We start from the raw sequence: 15,078 nt of genomic DNA, 5'->3' as shown, positions 1-15,078 counted from the left end.
TTTTTCTCATGCCTGCTACGGAATGTAGCTAAACAATGGAGCATGGGTAAGCTGCTCTTTTTCTGGAGAATGAGACAAAACTTATGGTTTTCATCATGTTATTTGTAAATGATTGATTCCAAACTTCATGACCTCAACCCCTCAATTGCACAAAGTTGTTTGTATACACCATGTGAGGTAAGTATTGAAATTTCCCAACCATCAACACTCAAAATCTGCTTATGACCTCATTGACTGCACAAAGGAAAAATGCTGCTTTTTTTTTAGAAAAAGATTTTGTTATTATAAGCCGTAAATGGGGGGATTTCAGACTGTGTATCAAGCTGACACTAAATGCCTTGTTGATTTTATCAGATCCGTTTTGGCTAGAAGAGTTGAAATTTCATCACAAGTTTTCTGTTACACTGACATAACAGTCTGTATTTTGAGCAGACTGAACAGTTAATGTTTAACATTCTCCTTCTGCTTTTATTTTTAGATAAGGACGGGGATGACATTTTTTTTAACAACAAAAGAATGAGCACTTTTTAATACCCCTGAGAAAGGGCCACATCAGGTCTAACTGGCGCTTACGCCGACTGCATTAACTTTGAGAGAAAGGAATGCAACTCCCCACATCACTCAGTCATGCAGTAAGGTGTTAAGCTGTGAATGAACTTAAGAAAATGCAGAGTTTGTAATTATTTTTCAGCTTTGGAACAAACCAGTTCATACAAAGTTACTCCTTTTAACTGAATCCATCAACTCTGATATTTTCATTGTGGATTCAAAACTTGAGACTCATTCATTCACAAGTTCATCAGATATAAGTAATCAACAGGCACACTACAATTTAAATTTTCCCACAGCATTTTAAATTTAGTAGCGTGAATTGCTTGTTTCTTTTTATATTTTTGACAGCATCTATATATATTTTTCAGAGTTTTTGCCTTGTCATGGCAGATAGGTTAAATTCGAAAACTGGAAGCAACATCAAATAAATTTGCTTTAACATTCTGTTAATAGATAACGGTGATAGGTCCGTTTATTGTGTTATGAGTTAAAGCTTTAATGATAAGTTAAATGTGTTTTTGATTAGGACTGAGCATGCCCCAAAAATACCCAATACAACGCGTCATTGGTGAAGAAGCAGGATTTTGGCTTCACTTTTTATGCGACAATGGAGATGGAGTCCTGCTGTCCATATTCTCAGCACATGATACAAACTTATCACCAGACAGGAAGCAGTGTTTTTGTCTCTGATTGAATAATTGAGCGCTTGGTTTTAGGAGTGAATGGAGGTCTGAGCAGGTACTTCAGGTAGTGACATGCAGCTACCACTGTGCCCTACTTGAACATCTTCACAGTTTGGCAGTAGTCTGTTATATAATGATTTGAATGCCATACTGGATGTAACTCTTTCATGATGGGTTCTACAAAGATATAACCTCTGGTGACCTGAGACTCTGGTTCACCTTATTGATTAAATTCAAGTCCAGCTCGAAGGCAAACCATGTGTACTTTGAGTACAAGCACATTTTTACAAATGAACTAATTACATTTGTGGAATTACTGCTGTAATGTCTTGTGTAGCTTTCTGAATAAGTAAAACATATTTTTTCTCTTCATAGAAATCTAACCCAATAATCTGTTGATTATCTTTCCTTGTCTCTGTCAAATAGCTGACCCAAGACTTAGAAGAGGTTGGGAGGAGCTCATAATAGTTAATCATTCTTTAGTGATATGACCACCATCGTGCATGAGCCGTGTGTGTTCAGTGGTCTCACGGTGAGCATTGGATACACAGACTGTATACAGGTAGGTGTGTTGTAGGTGATACTAGGGAAACCCTTGATCGAAAATCAAAGAAAAAAAACTTTAATTTTTTTTTTTTAACCTCTTGAACATGTGATGACTGTTGGTATTTCACTGGAAAGTCTGTAGTGTATATCTAGCACAATGTTTCTGCTGTTATCAACAGTACTTAAGGTGTTTGGGTGAGTGGGCTGGATTTTGGTAGTGTTTCATCTTTTTTAATCTTGCAAAAAATTTGTGTAATATTTTTGGTTTGGTGGTGCCTAAAGGCTTTTGCATGAAATAGTAACAGCCATCTTGGTTTTCAAAACAAGTTTTTGTTGGTTACGGTGGGATGGATGTTGCTTTATTGCTTGATAAACTGTCAGAGTGATAAAGTCAGTCACTGTTTACAACTTTGCTTTATTGTGCACAAGGTAATTTGATGATGGTTTTATGATAAGATATTTACTTCCTGAATCAAAGATTATGTCTTACATAAGTTTGATTCAACAGTTGATACTGAAGTGATGACTTGAAGCAAAATTGTTGCTTTGTTTTTTCTCTGCCCCCATTTAAAGTGTTGTGAATGAAGTTGTCATCAGCTCTGTTTGTATGTTAATCATTGTGCTGCTGGAGCTGAGTGCTGCTCAGTGGCTTTGTTGTGTTAAAGGTTTGAAATGTTGACAGCAGCCTCCTATAGTGTTGCTGTATTTGAGTTGTGGCGCCAAGAGTGATGTTTTGCTACACTGAACAGCAAAAACGTAAATCCTCAAAATTGTTATTGTCTGATGTCTTACCAGAAATGTCTAATTTAGGCTTCATAAAAAGCATTCATATGAAAATTATTTTGAATACTGCATTTTGAAGTACATTTGCTTACTGTATTACCATGGGATCAACTTATATGAAGTATGACAAGATACCCCTAAGTAGAATTGAGAGAAACAAGCTAAGATTCCAGTTTTTGCAGTGTGATACATTTAGTTTATTTTCTTAATAGTTCAGAAATGCGACAGAAAACATAAAAAGAGCAAATGATCATCTGCACAGATAAGAGGCACTGATGTTCAAACATATTTTTTATTGTTTTCAGAGATTCTCTCATGGGACCTACTTTGCCAACATGTTAGGAGTAGGAATGGGAAAGGCATTAAAGGGTCAAAGTGAAAAGTTGTGACCACAGTGAGGTGGTTTACAGCCTCTCACTGGCAGTGTGAGGGGTGTGTGCTCAAACCATCAGGGCAACTTGCACACTATTTCATAACTTGTTGACTCTGGCCTACTTTTGTGTGTGTGTGTGTGTGTGTGTGTGTGTGTGTGTGTGTGTGTGTGTGTGTGTGTGTGTGTGTGTGTGTGTGTGTGTGTGTGTAAGAGATCAGAGGGAACTTTTTGAAAGTCAACATACACAGACGCACTCACTGATGTCTACACTGATAGCCCACTAGAGCAGGTTTGCTCTTTGTAAATGACAAACAGACTGACTCATGTCTCCTCTAATGACCACAGAAGAAGAAAAAAACACGGGTACATCCCCACCTAAATGTCTGCCACAAATACAACTTCAAATGACATGCAAAAATGCACAACAAATGAATTATATTAATTTAGACTCAGTGAAGTCAGAGGGATCCAGATGCAAGCCCAAGACTAGCCTACTTATGAAGCTAACCGATACATAGCTAAAGACAACTTAAGCTAAAACGCAAAATTTTGAAAACGGCCTCCAGAGTGGGATTTTTCTGAAACCCTTCCTATACCGTTGTCGTGTAAACAGTAAGCCGGCGTTTTCAGTGGAAGCACTGACGTCACAGTCTACCTCGCGTGCACATACAACAGGACAACAGTACTGTTGGTACGATAGTCACGAACTACTGTGTTGTGCTTGTGCTGCTCAATCTGCTGTATTTGCTGACTGTTTTTCTAAAAAATGTGCAACTGTTGCTCCACTTTTTAACTTAGTATTCCCCAAAACACCAGATGACAGCTCAACTGTACTTCGGTGGAGATCTCCCAAAAGCGTCTTCTGGACAAGACAGTTATAGCACCACCAACAGGCCTTGCATGCTTACTACAGAATTTTCAGTCCATCAGCGTTTCCGTGTGAGCACATATTTTTTCACTGCGTTTTAGCGTTTTCAGATGAAACGTTTTCATGTAAACGGGGCCTTGATCAGGTGTGCCGCCCCTGCTCCCCAGTGGTTAAAGCTATGGTCTACGATCTGAAACCCAGTTTGGCTGATGAGACACATTCGAAAAACGCAGCCCCATAACCCCCTCCAGAGAGCAAGAAGCTGGCTGGCAGAAAATGTAACAAACAAGACAGTCATCCTCCTTGTAACACACAGTGGTAGCTTTTTCAATTGGACCGGTGCGATCAAAACCATGAATTAGCCGGGGAAGCAGGTCTGGCGTTGCCACTGCCAGCTGATCAGAGCAGAGCTGACTGTGGGCGAGGCTTTACCTTTCTCTACGTGTCTTCACCAGCTCAGTTTACAATGGTAAAGATGTGTGGATAACTTATGCTAAAATCTATTGACAGAGCCGACCTGTTCCGACCAGCAGTGTTCAGTCATTAGCCAGTATAGGCACAGAGTACTCAGAGTTATTCAGCTGACATCTCCCACTGTAGTAAACAAAGTCATTACCTGTTCAACAGAAACTCAGCTGTCTCGGCGTTAGTCTTCAGTCCCAAATCCCTCTGCAGCTTTTTCCACCGGTTGTACATTTCTCCAATATTCAGTCTCGGATGGCACCTGTATCGCTCATAATTCTTCCTTGCTTCAGCCTTTTCCTTGAAACTTTTTTGTTTTCTTCTTTTCCCTGTGGAGGGTAACAGTAACAGCTTCTTGGTTTCGGTCTTTTCTGGTTCCATGACGCTTCGGGAGCTGAGCAGCTAGCTGACGTGAGAGGGGTAGTGGGGAAGGACGAGGTGGGACCATGGGCATGATGGTGCGAAGCGAGAGAGACAGGGAATTGGATGGACTGACGGACCAATCCGAACCACGCATGCCATGTGCGGTTCGGATTGGTCAACTAGTATGCAGCTTTGCAGCGGATATACTGAATGGATTTTTTTCCGTTCTTTTTGGTCTTTATATTGTGTAGATTGGACCATAGGACCATAACAGCCCTATAAACTGTGTTATTAAGATTTATTACACGGCATTGTCAAATGCTCGATCCTGATTGGTCAATTACAACATTCTAAGGTCTGTTATTCTGAATAGCGGACCACAAAGGACGCTTCTGAACTACTCGGGCGAATCACGTCATATGTATCAATCCGCCGAACGTTTATACCTGCGGCAAGACATCTTTAATTTTCTGTTGTTTCCCGTTGCTCCATCAAAAATGGAATATTTTCCCAAAATCACTTTTAATATATTTGGAGAAGGCGAAACATTGGATTCATGGTTGATGGCTGACCAGTCACCGCTAAAGAAAAGAAGAAGAGAGGAAACCAGTGAAGAGAAAGAAAGAGAGGTGAAAAGACACAAGGAATTAGATGACACCGAAATTGACAAGATTGAGGAAGACAGACACGAAGTTAATACTAAACGAAACACGGCATGGGCCATGAATGTGTTTAAAGACTGGCTAATTGAAAAGAAAATGTCAACAAACTTTGACGGTTATTCCGCAGAAAACCTCAACCAGGTGCTGCGATCATTTTATGCATCTGTTCAAAACTCCAGCGGCAAGACCTACTCAGTTGCCAGTTACATTGCAATTAGGGCTGGGATATCTCGAAATTTCTCAAAATTTGATATTATGAACTGTGCTACTTTCAAGTCCAGCAACGGGGTATTTAAATCAGTCATTAAAACCCTCCGTAAAAACGGGAAAGACGTCAGTCAGCATCACCCTCCCATCTCAGCAACAGATTTGCAGCTCCTCAGGTGCTCAGAGGCGTTGTCCCCACACACAGCGGTCGGACTGGTCCGAAAAGTGTGGTTTGATGTACAGCTGCATCTCGCAAGACGGGGGAGAGAAGGCAATCGAGACCTGACAAGAGACTCTTTCATTGTGAAAGAGGACGAGCATGGTAACGAGTATATTTCTCTCACCCACAACGCTGAGACAAAAAACCACAAAGATGCCAAAGATCCATGCAAAGAAAATTACAGAGGATGCATCTTTGCTGAGCCTGACAATCCAAACTGCCCCGTTGCCAGTTTCAAGAAATACCTATCCCTTTGCCCTCCCGACGCTAAAGCGTTTTACCTTTATCCACTAAGAAAGGATCAACAGCTACTAAAAAGGCAAGCAGTGTGGTACTCTCGTGAACCCATGGGGCACAATCACCTCGGGAAAATGTTACCCCAAATCAGCCAGGCAGCCGGGCTTTCTAAGAGATACACGAATCACAACTTGAGGAGCACAGCTGTCCACCTCCTCTCTCAGGCAGGTCTGGCAAGTAGGGAGATCATGTCTGTGACAGTGCACAGATGTGAGAGCAGTCTGAGAAGCTACTGGGCTCCGACCAGTACAGATCGGGAAAAGTGGAGCAAGATCCTGTCCTCTAATTCTGGCAGCAGCAGCAGATCGGGTGAGTGCCTCTCTTAAAGCGTTAGTGATGAGATAATATTGAGAGCAGTTGTAACGGGGAAAAACTATTTCTATAGGTATGCCAGCTGCAGGGCCACAGCAGGGAGGAAATATGGACATGAATGAGGACAGAGACGTCAGCATCAATATTCCCAAAGATGTCCCATTCACCTTGTCCCACGTCACCATCAATGGAAACGTTCAGTTTAATGTGAATTATAAATAAGCTAATCTTCGCCTCAGAGTTACCGTTGCTTTCCGTTACTGTTTTAACCGTAAGAAGGAACGGACTATTTTTTCAAGCGGATGCAATGACAACTTTTGTGAATCAATAAAATCATATTTAGATGAGCATTTGATGTCAAATTTTAGATTTTTTTAGTGAGTAGCCGTGTAATAAGTGGGATAATGTAGAGCGAGCCGGTCACTATAGAGAAATAAACACCGACAGGGTGATGCAGGACCCCGACGCGAAGCGGAGGGGTCCTGCATCACGTATTACGTACAAAGCTTCCAAATCGTACACCATAGCTAAAAAGACATAGCTAAAAAGCTAAAAAGAACACCGGCAAAGCATCTGTAATTGGCTGTGGATGAGGGAAAAGCCCCATTTAAGCAGCCTAATGACGTCACCACAGAGAAGAGGAAACTCGACCGAGTTCCAACGGGCCACGTCACCCGTAGAACTCTGTGTTGTGTTAGTGTTGGTTTGTTAGGATTTAAGTTGTTTAATTTCTTGTTGTTTGTATTTGAGTAAAAATAAATTGTACGGATGCCTGTGGATACTTGGGACTTGGTGGAAACGGGGACTTTTCATGTTGTGTCTTGGCCACCCCTAGACGGGGCATAACAACCTGGTAAAAACAAATGGCTTTGAGATTCATGAAACTTCTGGCTACAATCATTTGCAGGTCAACCTACAACTACCACCCACAGAGAGAAAGAGACTAAGAGGGTGGACCAAAACCCACAAACTCAGCAGACTGTGACAAATGCGACAAGCAAATTCTAGTACTAACTCCTATTAATGAGGCTTAAACTTTTTTGTTGGGTTCTTTGGATTAAGATGAACATTCAAATGAACATTCGATGTGGTTTTTATACAATGATGTAGGACAGCACTAAAGGCTCAGGTGAAAAATGCACAGCCTGCCTCTGCCTTTCACCTGACCCCAAAAGCCAGTCTGGGGGCTTATAATAGGAACCCACCTTCAGTGTCATGTCAAATCATTGTTTTTCCAGGTTTTATTGTGAGTGGGTCTAAGTTGCCTGTAATTGTTTGCTCAAATACCAAATGTTTCTTAAAGTATTTTGACCTGTAAAGATTTGTCTGTCACAAAGAAAAGTTTCTAAGATTTTTTTTTTAACTTAACCCTTTTGAAAATCACAGATGAATAGCACTGAGGACAATTTGACACAATAAACTGAATTTCAGACTTTAAACTGTTTTAGACGTTAAAAGATGGATTGTTTAGACCTCTCAACATCAGTCATGTGTTAGAGTTTGTGACCCAATTCTAGAGCATGTGCAGTAGCAAGGGGACTCTATCTTTTTGACATGTCCTGTAGCTTGAATCATCTTGTGGATTTACTTTATACCTGCATTCTTCATCCTCCTCCTGTGGACTCAGAGTCCTCCAGGTTCCTATGCTAGATGTCCAATCAGAGACTCATTTACATTCTGGGAGGTGACTGTGTGCTATTAAATGATATTACCTGTGGTGGAGGGGGAACCAGCAGCATCAGCACAAGTCACTGACTCCTCTGTGTAACAAGGAAACATGCACAGAGGTTGGGTTCTCTTTTCTTGTTGGAAAAAGTTAAGGCTCCAAAACCCTTATTTATCCACAGCTTTAAAAGGATGAAAGCCAATTTCTATCTTGGCATACATCTGGCAGAGTAGTTGACTGTGTCATTTGCGTTTCTAAAAGAAAACAGGACTGAAGTGTAAAGTCACACTGATATGAAAACCACCAGATTTTATTTTGCTTCCATGTCTCAGAGATAAGGACAGCCGAAATGTTCACATGGTGTCAGTATTTGTACAACCACTAGGTGGCAGACTAAAGCTATCCTGTCTTACCTTCAGCTTCTGGCTTTCGTGGTTGAACCATAATTCCAATTCCAAATCCTGGTTTATAATTTATTAATATCTTGTCCATTCAGTGGGTGAGGCAAACTTTTAATTCAAGGTTAATCCAAAATGTGTGACTAAGTAGTGATCAGTAATCCTGTTTGTGAATTTGTGTTGCAATAAGGCTTTCTCATTTCCCCTTCTCATGTTTCCCCTGGAGGTTCTATTATACATTTCCACTTCCCTTTCTTTGCTGTGACACTTGTGGCATTCCTCTTGATACTCTGAATGTCTGATCTGACATGATCCTCTCCTTTCAGGGTGCTGAAACATTAACATGGACAAACCAGAGAAGGGTGAACCAGCTGATGTCCAGATGAGTGACTCTGAGGGGAAATCTGGAAAGGTTAGTGTGCTTGTCACTCATTTCATGCCACTGAAAGTCCCGAGGTTGAGTCTGTGTCTGTCTGATTGTGTGACACGTTTGGTGATGTGTGAAATTAGACTGTGCTAACAGGGTGACAGCCTGGTCCCGATAGCACTACACATGTAGGTCATGGCTGTTTGATACGTCATTGTTTTTGCCTCTTATGGCTCATATTGACCAGCTGGGATGATATGTATGGACAGGTTGCATGTATGAGGACACCACTCTTCTCTAAGTCACGAAAGGACTTTAGCGTACTGTGCATAACTTTCTGTGATAAATCTATGCATTTTCAAAAGACAGCTGTAGAAACAAACTTAATGATCATAGTCATCTTTTAACCATGTTTTCTAAATAAATGAGTGACGTTTACTCATAAGGAAAACACAATAGTGATATTACCAGCGCCATTGCTCTTATAATGTTAGACACAATGTGTATGTCTGATGTTGCAGAAGAAAAATCTGGTCGCCTATCTGCACTAAATACAGAGAGATTTATTAATGCCCCACATCCAGCATGACCAAGATGAAAACCACTTCAAAGAGACATGCTTATTGCTTTGTTCATCGCTGTCTGTGACTCTTTGTTAATGATTATGTCTTTAAAATGCTGCCCGATCATTTGATCTCATTTCCTCACACGCCAAAGTAAACATTTTAAGCTTTGATCTTGCTGCAAGGGCTTTCCTACTTTTATTGACACACACTCAATAAACTACTACTCAGCTTTTTTTTTTTTTATTTATCATTGCCAAAGTACAGGCCTTGACTGCAGGTCTAAGCACAGCCAGCAGAACAAGGTCCCAGTTCAGGCATTTAAACACACCAACTGAGTTACTGCCTCCTTTTATTGGACAAACAGTTTTGCTGACTCAGCCTCAACACTTAAGTCATGTTGTAGATGCAGGTGGAGCCTGATGCTTTGACCTCTATCTTCTTCTTTCTCAAAAATTTAAGCCTCATTTGGCTTTTCCCTTTAAATTTGATTTATGTTCGTATTAACAGAATTATGCACTTAAAAATATAAATTCTCAGTTACTTTAAATTTAAATAATTAAAACTATAACAAAATAACATCTAGGTTATAATGTGACAAAAGATACATCATCCATGCATTAACTGTAGCTGGGGCTGACAGTAAAACTAATTGATCATGAACATAATGAATAATATTTTTGTATGCATTTTATCCTCAAAGTCCAGCTATACAATCATAATCTAATCCTTTCTTCCCTTTTGCCCTTCACACACACACACACACACATAAATATATATATATATATATATATATATATATATATATATATATATATATATATATATATATATATATATATATATATATATATATATTAATTACAGTTCATCCAATTAATCTGTTATTGACTCTATTCCTGTTAATAGATCATGTTTAAATACTTGCTATGCTGTATCCTCATTGACGAGAGACAGTAACCCCTTGACATATTTTGCGATCAGCTTTTATAAAACAACATTAACTCATGATGGGTTAAGAAAAAGAAAACAGAGTCAGTACAAAATAAAGGTTGAAAAAAACTGACAAAGTTTTCTTCATTTTTGTAAATGGTTTGAGGGAACAACAGAAGACAAACATTAAAGAGAACTTAGGTGAAATGGTGTGAAAATGTAGGCTGTAGCTTCTTTGAACCAGCAGCTTAAGTTTTAGAATTTAGGACAGCTTTAATCTCTTTGTCAATAGCAGGAATTTATATTAGCACCCCATGGCTGCTTGAAAACAAGCAGAGTTTAAAGTTAGGCTGTCTCAATTTGCATTCTTCTGTAAGTACACTTACATTCATTCCCGCCCATTCATTCCAATATGGCGACCGCTGAGTGTGAGAAGTGTCCACTGTTCTACACCCAACTTATTGACTGCTTTGAGTGTGCCAGCTGAGAAAATCAAAGTTTAGTGAATTTTCCCACTCTTTTAGTGTGATTGCTCTCATTCACTCAAAACAGTGAGTGTAAGTGCAGAAGTTCAGAACACAGCTTCAGTCACACAGCAGGTACACACTGATCAGAGAGATGAACCAGAGCTCTTTGTCATGGTCTTACTTTATACAGCATATAGGCACCTTGGGAGAAAAAAGAAAAAAAAGAAATCCTTGCACATGGTGTTTTTCACCATTCCACCGTCATTGGAAAAAAGGCCAGTTGCATAATGGCTGAGCATAATTTCAAAAGCAGCCTATGTGCATAATAATTAATAACCTTCAAAGAGTGGAAAAATATTATTAATTTTTTTTGCCACATTGATGTAAGCACGTGGGTCTATTATCAAGACAGACAAAACTTATTATGAATATGAACAGGCTATGAGGAGCATTGCTGAGAATGTTTGACTAATTAATGGGAATCGTACAGTATACAAATTAGAATTTTAAGTATTTAAAATTGATGGTAGTCAAAGACACATGGGAATGCATTTTGGAAAAAAGTCACCTTTGAAACCTGTAATTCTTTATTTCTCAGTGAGGATTTTAAACATTCAACAAATATGATAGAAGGAGCACCTACCCGCTTCTCATTTTCAGAAAAGTGCAAATCAGCCGCTTCATATATAAGTATGTTCCTCAAACAGAGCGTGGTTTCAGCTTCATCTGAAACTTTAATTAGCTGAGATTGAGACACTTACTGTAAGCTCTTATCTTCAATACCTTGATCTCCTCTGCCTGTAGCCACAGGCCAAACCCAACATCCTTCTCCTCTACACCCTTCTCCAGCTCTCCCTCCAATCACCCCTGCTGTGTTTTATCCCTATGTGTGGGATCATGCTGCTTTGCCCCGATACTACTGCTTAGGCCTGTTGGGATAAAGGATAGGTTGATTCCATGAATACTAAAGCTTTTATCCTATAGATGTCCAAGGCAAGTGTTGTTTTTTATTGTTATGGTAGAAATAAACCTTTGAGTTTCAAATAAAACCACAAAACATATTACACCAGAGACTGATGGAGATGGTGTGAGGTGTTTTGTCCTTTACTAACTGTACGTGGTTTCAGGTGCAGCCAGCTTTAAGCAGATGCTCAATAAACTGTTAAGTTTTTAAGCACTTGCACATGAGTGTCCCAGACCTGGTTTAAACTGAGCATACATTATATTTCATACTCCAGTCAACATAAAAATGCTGTGTCTGTTCATCCAGGCACAGGATATTAACAGGTGTTGTTAAATGATTTAATGGCTCTCTCTTGAGCACCAGAGCAAGGAGACTCTGTGTACAGTAAAATGTCCTTTTTTTCCCCATTGTCATGCTGTGTTAGCATTGATTCACTGCTTGTAGGACTTCTTATTTGAAGCTCTGCTAAGGCACCTGGCCTTTTCAATTCAATACTCACCTCTACATGAGCATTTCACTGAAACAGGCTCATTATTGATAGTAGCAAAAAAGCATGACATGTATGGATGTATACAGTTTAATTTTCAACCACCATAGGATCTTGCATAATAGTTGCCTCAGTCTTTTCCATCGACAAGCTTAGATGTACTTATCAAATGGAACATGCTATCTTTTAAATGAACTCATCCTGAGGGTTTGTTGATCAGTGATGTAATGAAGGGCAAAGTGAGGGAAATCACCGAGGCCCATGACCTAGATTTCAGATGACACAACAGCTGTCAAAGTTCTGTTTTTTTTCTTTTGCCCTGACCTCCACATTGTTTCTCAGAAATGAAAAGAAACTTGTTTCTGTTTGAACCATTATGTGTTTCTGTGCCCTCTCCTTAGCAACCAGTCACAGCCTGTCTGCTCAGCGCTGCCTTCTTTGGTGCCCTGGGGTCATCTTTCATCTACGGCTACAACCTCTCGGTGGTCAATGCCCCCGCTCTGGTGAGTGAGACTGTCAGGTCATGAAGGTGTGATTTCCTTCTACTTCTTCCAGATTACTTAAACCCACTCTTACAATAAAATCTTTCAGTATAAGAAAAAAGAAAAATGAACGTGTCCTGTTCCTTCTATTAAGACATTCTTCTTCTTTTAGGACACCTAAAGGCAGATTTTTCTTTGATTTTTCTTTGACCCTTTACAAGCAATTCAGGAATCATTTTGATATCTTGTAAAGTTTTATAAAATGGACTTGTCTGGTAAAATCAGACCATATTAAAACAAGTAAAACTTTCTTTCTTTCTTTTTTTTTTTAAGACATAAAAATTTGCATAGATTTCAGTTTTTGCTGAGTACTCTTTGATCATTTTGCTTTTCCCCATGCGTCTATAATTATCTTTGGTGCTGCAGGGTCAAAAGGTCAGAGATACAAGATCTGGGTCAGAGATGCCATCTGCCTTGCTCTGCTGTTGGTGCTGGGTGCAAAAAACAACTCAAATGTCAATTTTCTGTCCCAGCACTTGAGGAACAAACGAAATAGTGCTGCTTTTTTATTATTAGCAGCAATGTGCTGAATGTTATCTGGCAATGATTTACTTGTTTGCATCATCAGTTGTTAAAAAAAAGGAGTTTGACTAAATAAAGTGCAAAGCAAAGAAGTAGGAGTAGCACTTGGATTTTTGTTGCCAAAGCTTGACACAATTTTAAAGAGTCATATCAAATTACAACAGAATTTTTTTAAGTGAAACACTGAGTCCAGACAAATATCAACACAGCAGTGTCTGCTAAATGAAAGAACATGCAGCTAAGGTAAAAACTGCTGAGTCAATATAAAAGCTATTTATTCCTTGAAAGCTTTATTTCCTCTGGTTTAGTCTTGTAACACATGTATTTTTATATACCATGTTTAAAACAACTGAAAACTCAGCTTTTTTAATCTCTATTGAAGTATGATGTTGGAAAAGCCAAACCCACAATTTCTGTTATTTTTTTTTAAATGTTAAGTGATACAGTTCAGTGTTCTACCAGTCCCTGTCCCATTGTGACCAGCTCAAGGCTTTATTATCAAGGAACCTGATGAGTTGGTAGGCGATTTTCTACAAACTTATCTCTCAATTTCTACTTAAAAAGTAGGTCAGGCTTTTAGCATCCCTTACAAAAGTCTCTACTCAGACAAAAAGTGAACTACCTTTAAAAGAAAAGATGAGCAGACCCAGAAAGCATTCAAACAGCCAATCAACACAGAGCCTTGTTATCAGAGGATCCCTTGCCCACTCAGATCACTGCACAGATAAACTGGTTAGAAGTGAGAGGCTGCAGATCCTCTACAGAGGCTGGTCTGTGGGAGTTTTTGTGATTGGATTCAAGAACTACTTAAGACAACTAGAGAGTTATTTAAACAGATAAAAATACGTATTTTACCATTGACCATACACTGTTGCTAAAGATCAGGCTCTTGTTTGTCAATTTATGACTAAAGTGCTATGAAAAACAAATTCTATTTATTTTTTTTAATCCACCACCCATGACAGGAGTAAATTACAGATTATACCGCTGCTGGAATAATGGTCCACAGATTTTGCATGTTCATTCACCAGAAAACTGAAAATCTATCCTGACACTGAAATCCATTTTATGAGAAATATACAAAAAGACTTACCAAGAGGGGTTTATCAGTAAGAGTAGTTAGATATGGTTAGAAATTGCTGGCTCATGTTGAGAACTGGAGCTTTTTTTGTTTATTCTGACCTGTAGCCACTCAAAAAAGGAAGGAACTTGGAGTGAATCATAGAGCTGTGCAATGAATTCTTTTGATGTCTTGTGCACTTTGAATTGCCTTGGTGCGAAAATATGTGATATTAAACAAACTCAATTTGCCCTCCCTTTATAATCCCCTCATAACAGTTAGCTTATAAAAAAAACAAAAATAAACTCGACTCATATGAAATTTTCTGACCCTAATGCTGGTCTCAGAGTAAAGATTTAAGTGCAGTCACTTGGTGAACATTGCAAGCAAATGGCATCTTGATATGAAACGGACACATTTTCAAAGTTTAGATCCTGTTTGATGGCTGAAAACGACAGCCACATTTTTAACTTTCTAGTTCAGTTAAGCGTTGCCACTTTCTGATGACAGAAAGCATTTTCAGATTACATACTTTCCCATCTGTCATGTTTGCTCAAAGGTAATTTGATGCCCAATGGTTTATTGAATTATTATTCAAAGTTCAGAGCCATCAGCTCCGAGTTTCAACTACAATCACCGGAAATGAATTTCATCTGCCACTTACTGAGATTTAACTTGTACCACAAACTGCTTCTGTCTAAAGCTGTTAGTGACACCACTGTTGAGCTCACAGCCCAAACACTGCTGCAAGGAGGAGAAAGAATAAGTTTTCCTTGCTCAT

The 15,078-nt window shown here is 39.2% G+C and overlaps 1 protein-coding gene across 1 annotated transcript in view; it reads left to right on the top strand.

Moving 5' to 3' along the window:
• Positions 1-15,078, top strand: part of slc2a9l2 (solute carrier family 2 member 9, like 2) — a 143,227-nt gene that overhangs the window by 2,905 nt on the left and 125,244 nt on the right. Inside the window, exons 3-4 of the mRNA XM_074681039.1 lie at positions 8,719-8,804; positions 12,575-12,676. Coding sequence (XP_074537140.1) covers positions 8,736-8,804; positions 12,575-12,676 — 171 coding nt within the window. The 5' untranslated portion in view covers positions 8,719-8,735. The remainder of the gene's footprint in view (positions 1-8,718; positions 8,805-12,574; positions 12,677-15,078) is intronic.

The sequence above is a fragment of the Halichoeres trimaculatus genome, unplaced genomic scaffold (genome assembly GCF_033239565.1).
Source record: "Halichoeres trimaculatus isolate MK-OKI-2021-1 unplaced genomic scaffold, fHalTri1.1 fHalTri1_scaffold_1, whole genome shotgun sequence".
NCBI lineage: Eukaryota > Metazoa > Chordata > Actinopteri > Labriformes > Labridae > Halichoeres > Halichoeres trimaculatus.
This window is presented reverse-complemented; position numbering and strand designations above follow the sequence as displayed.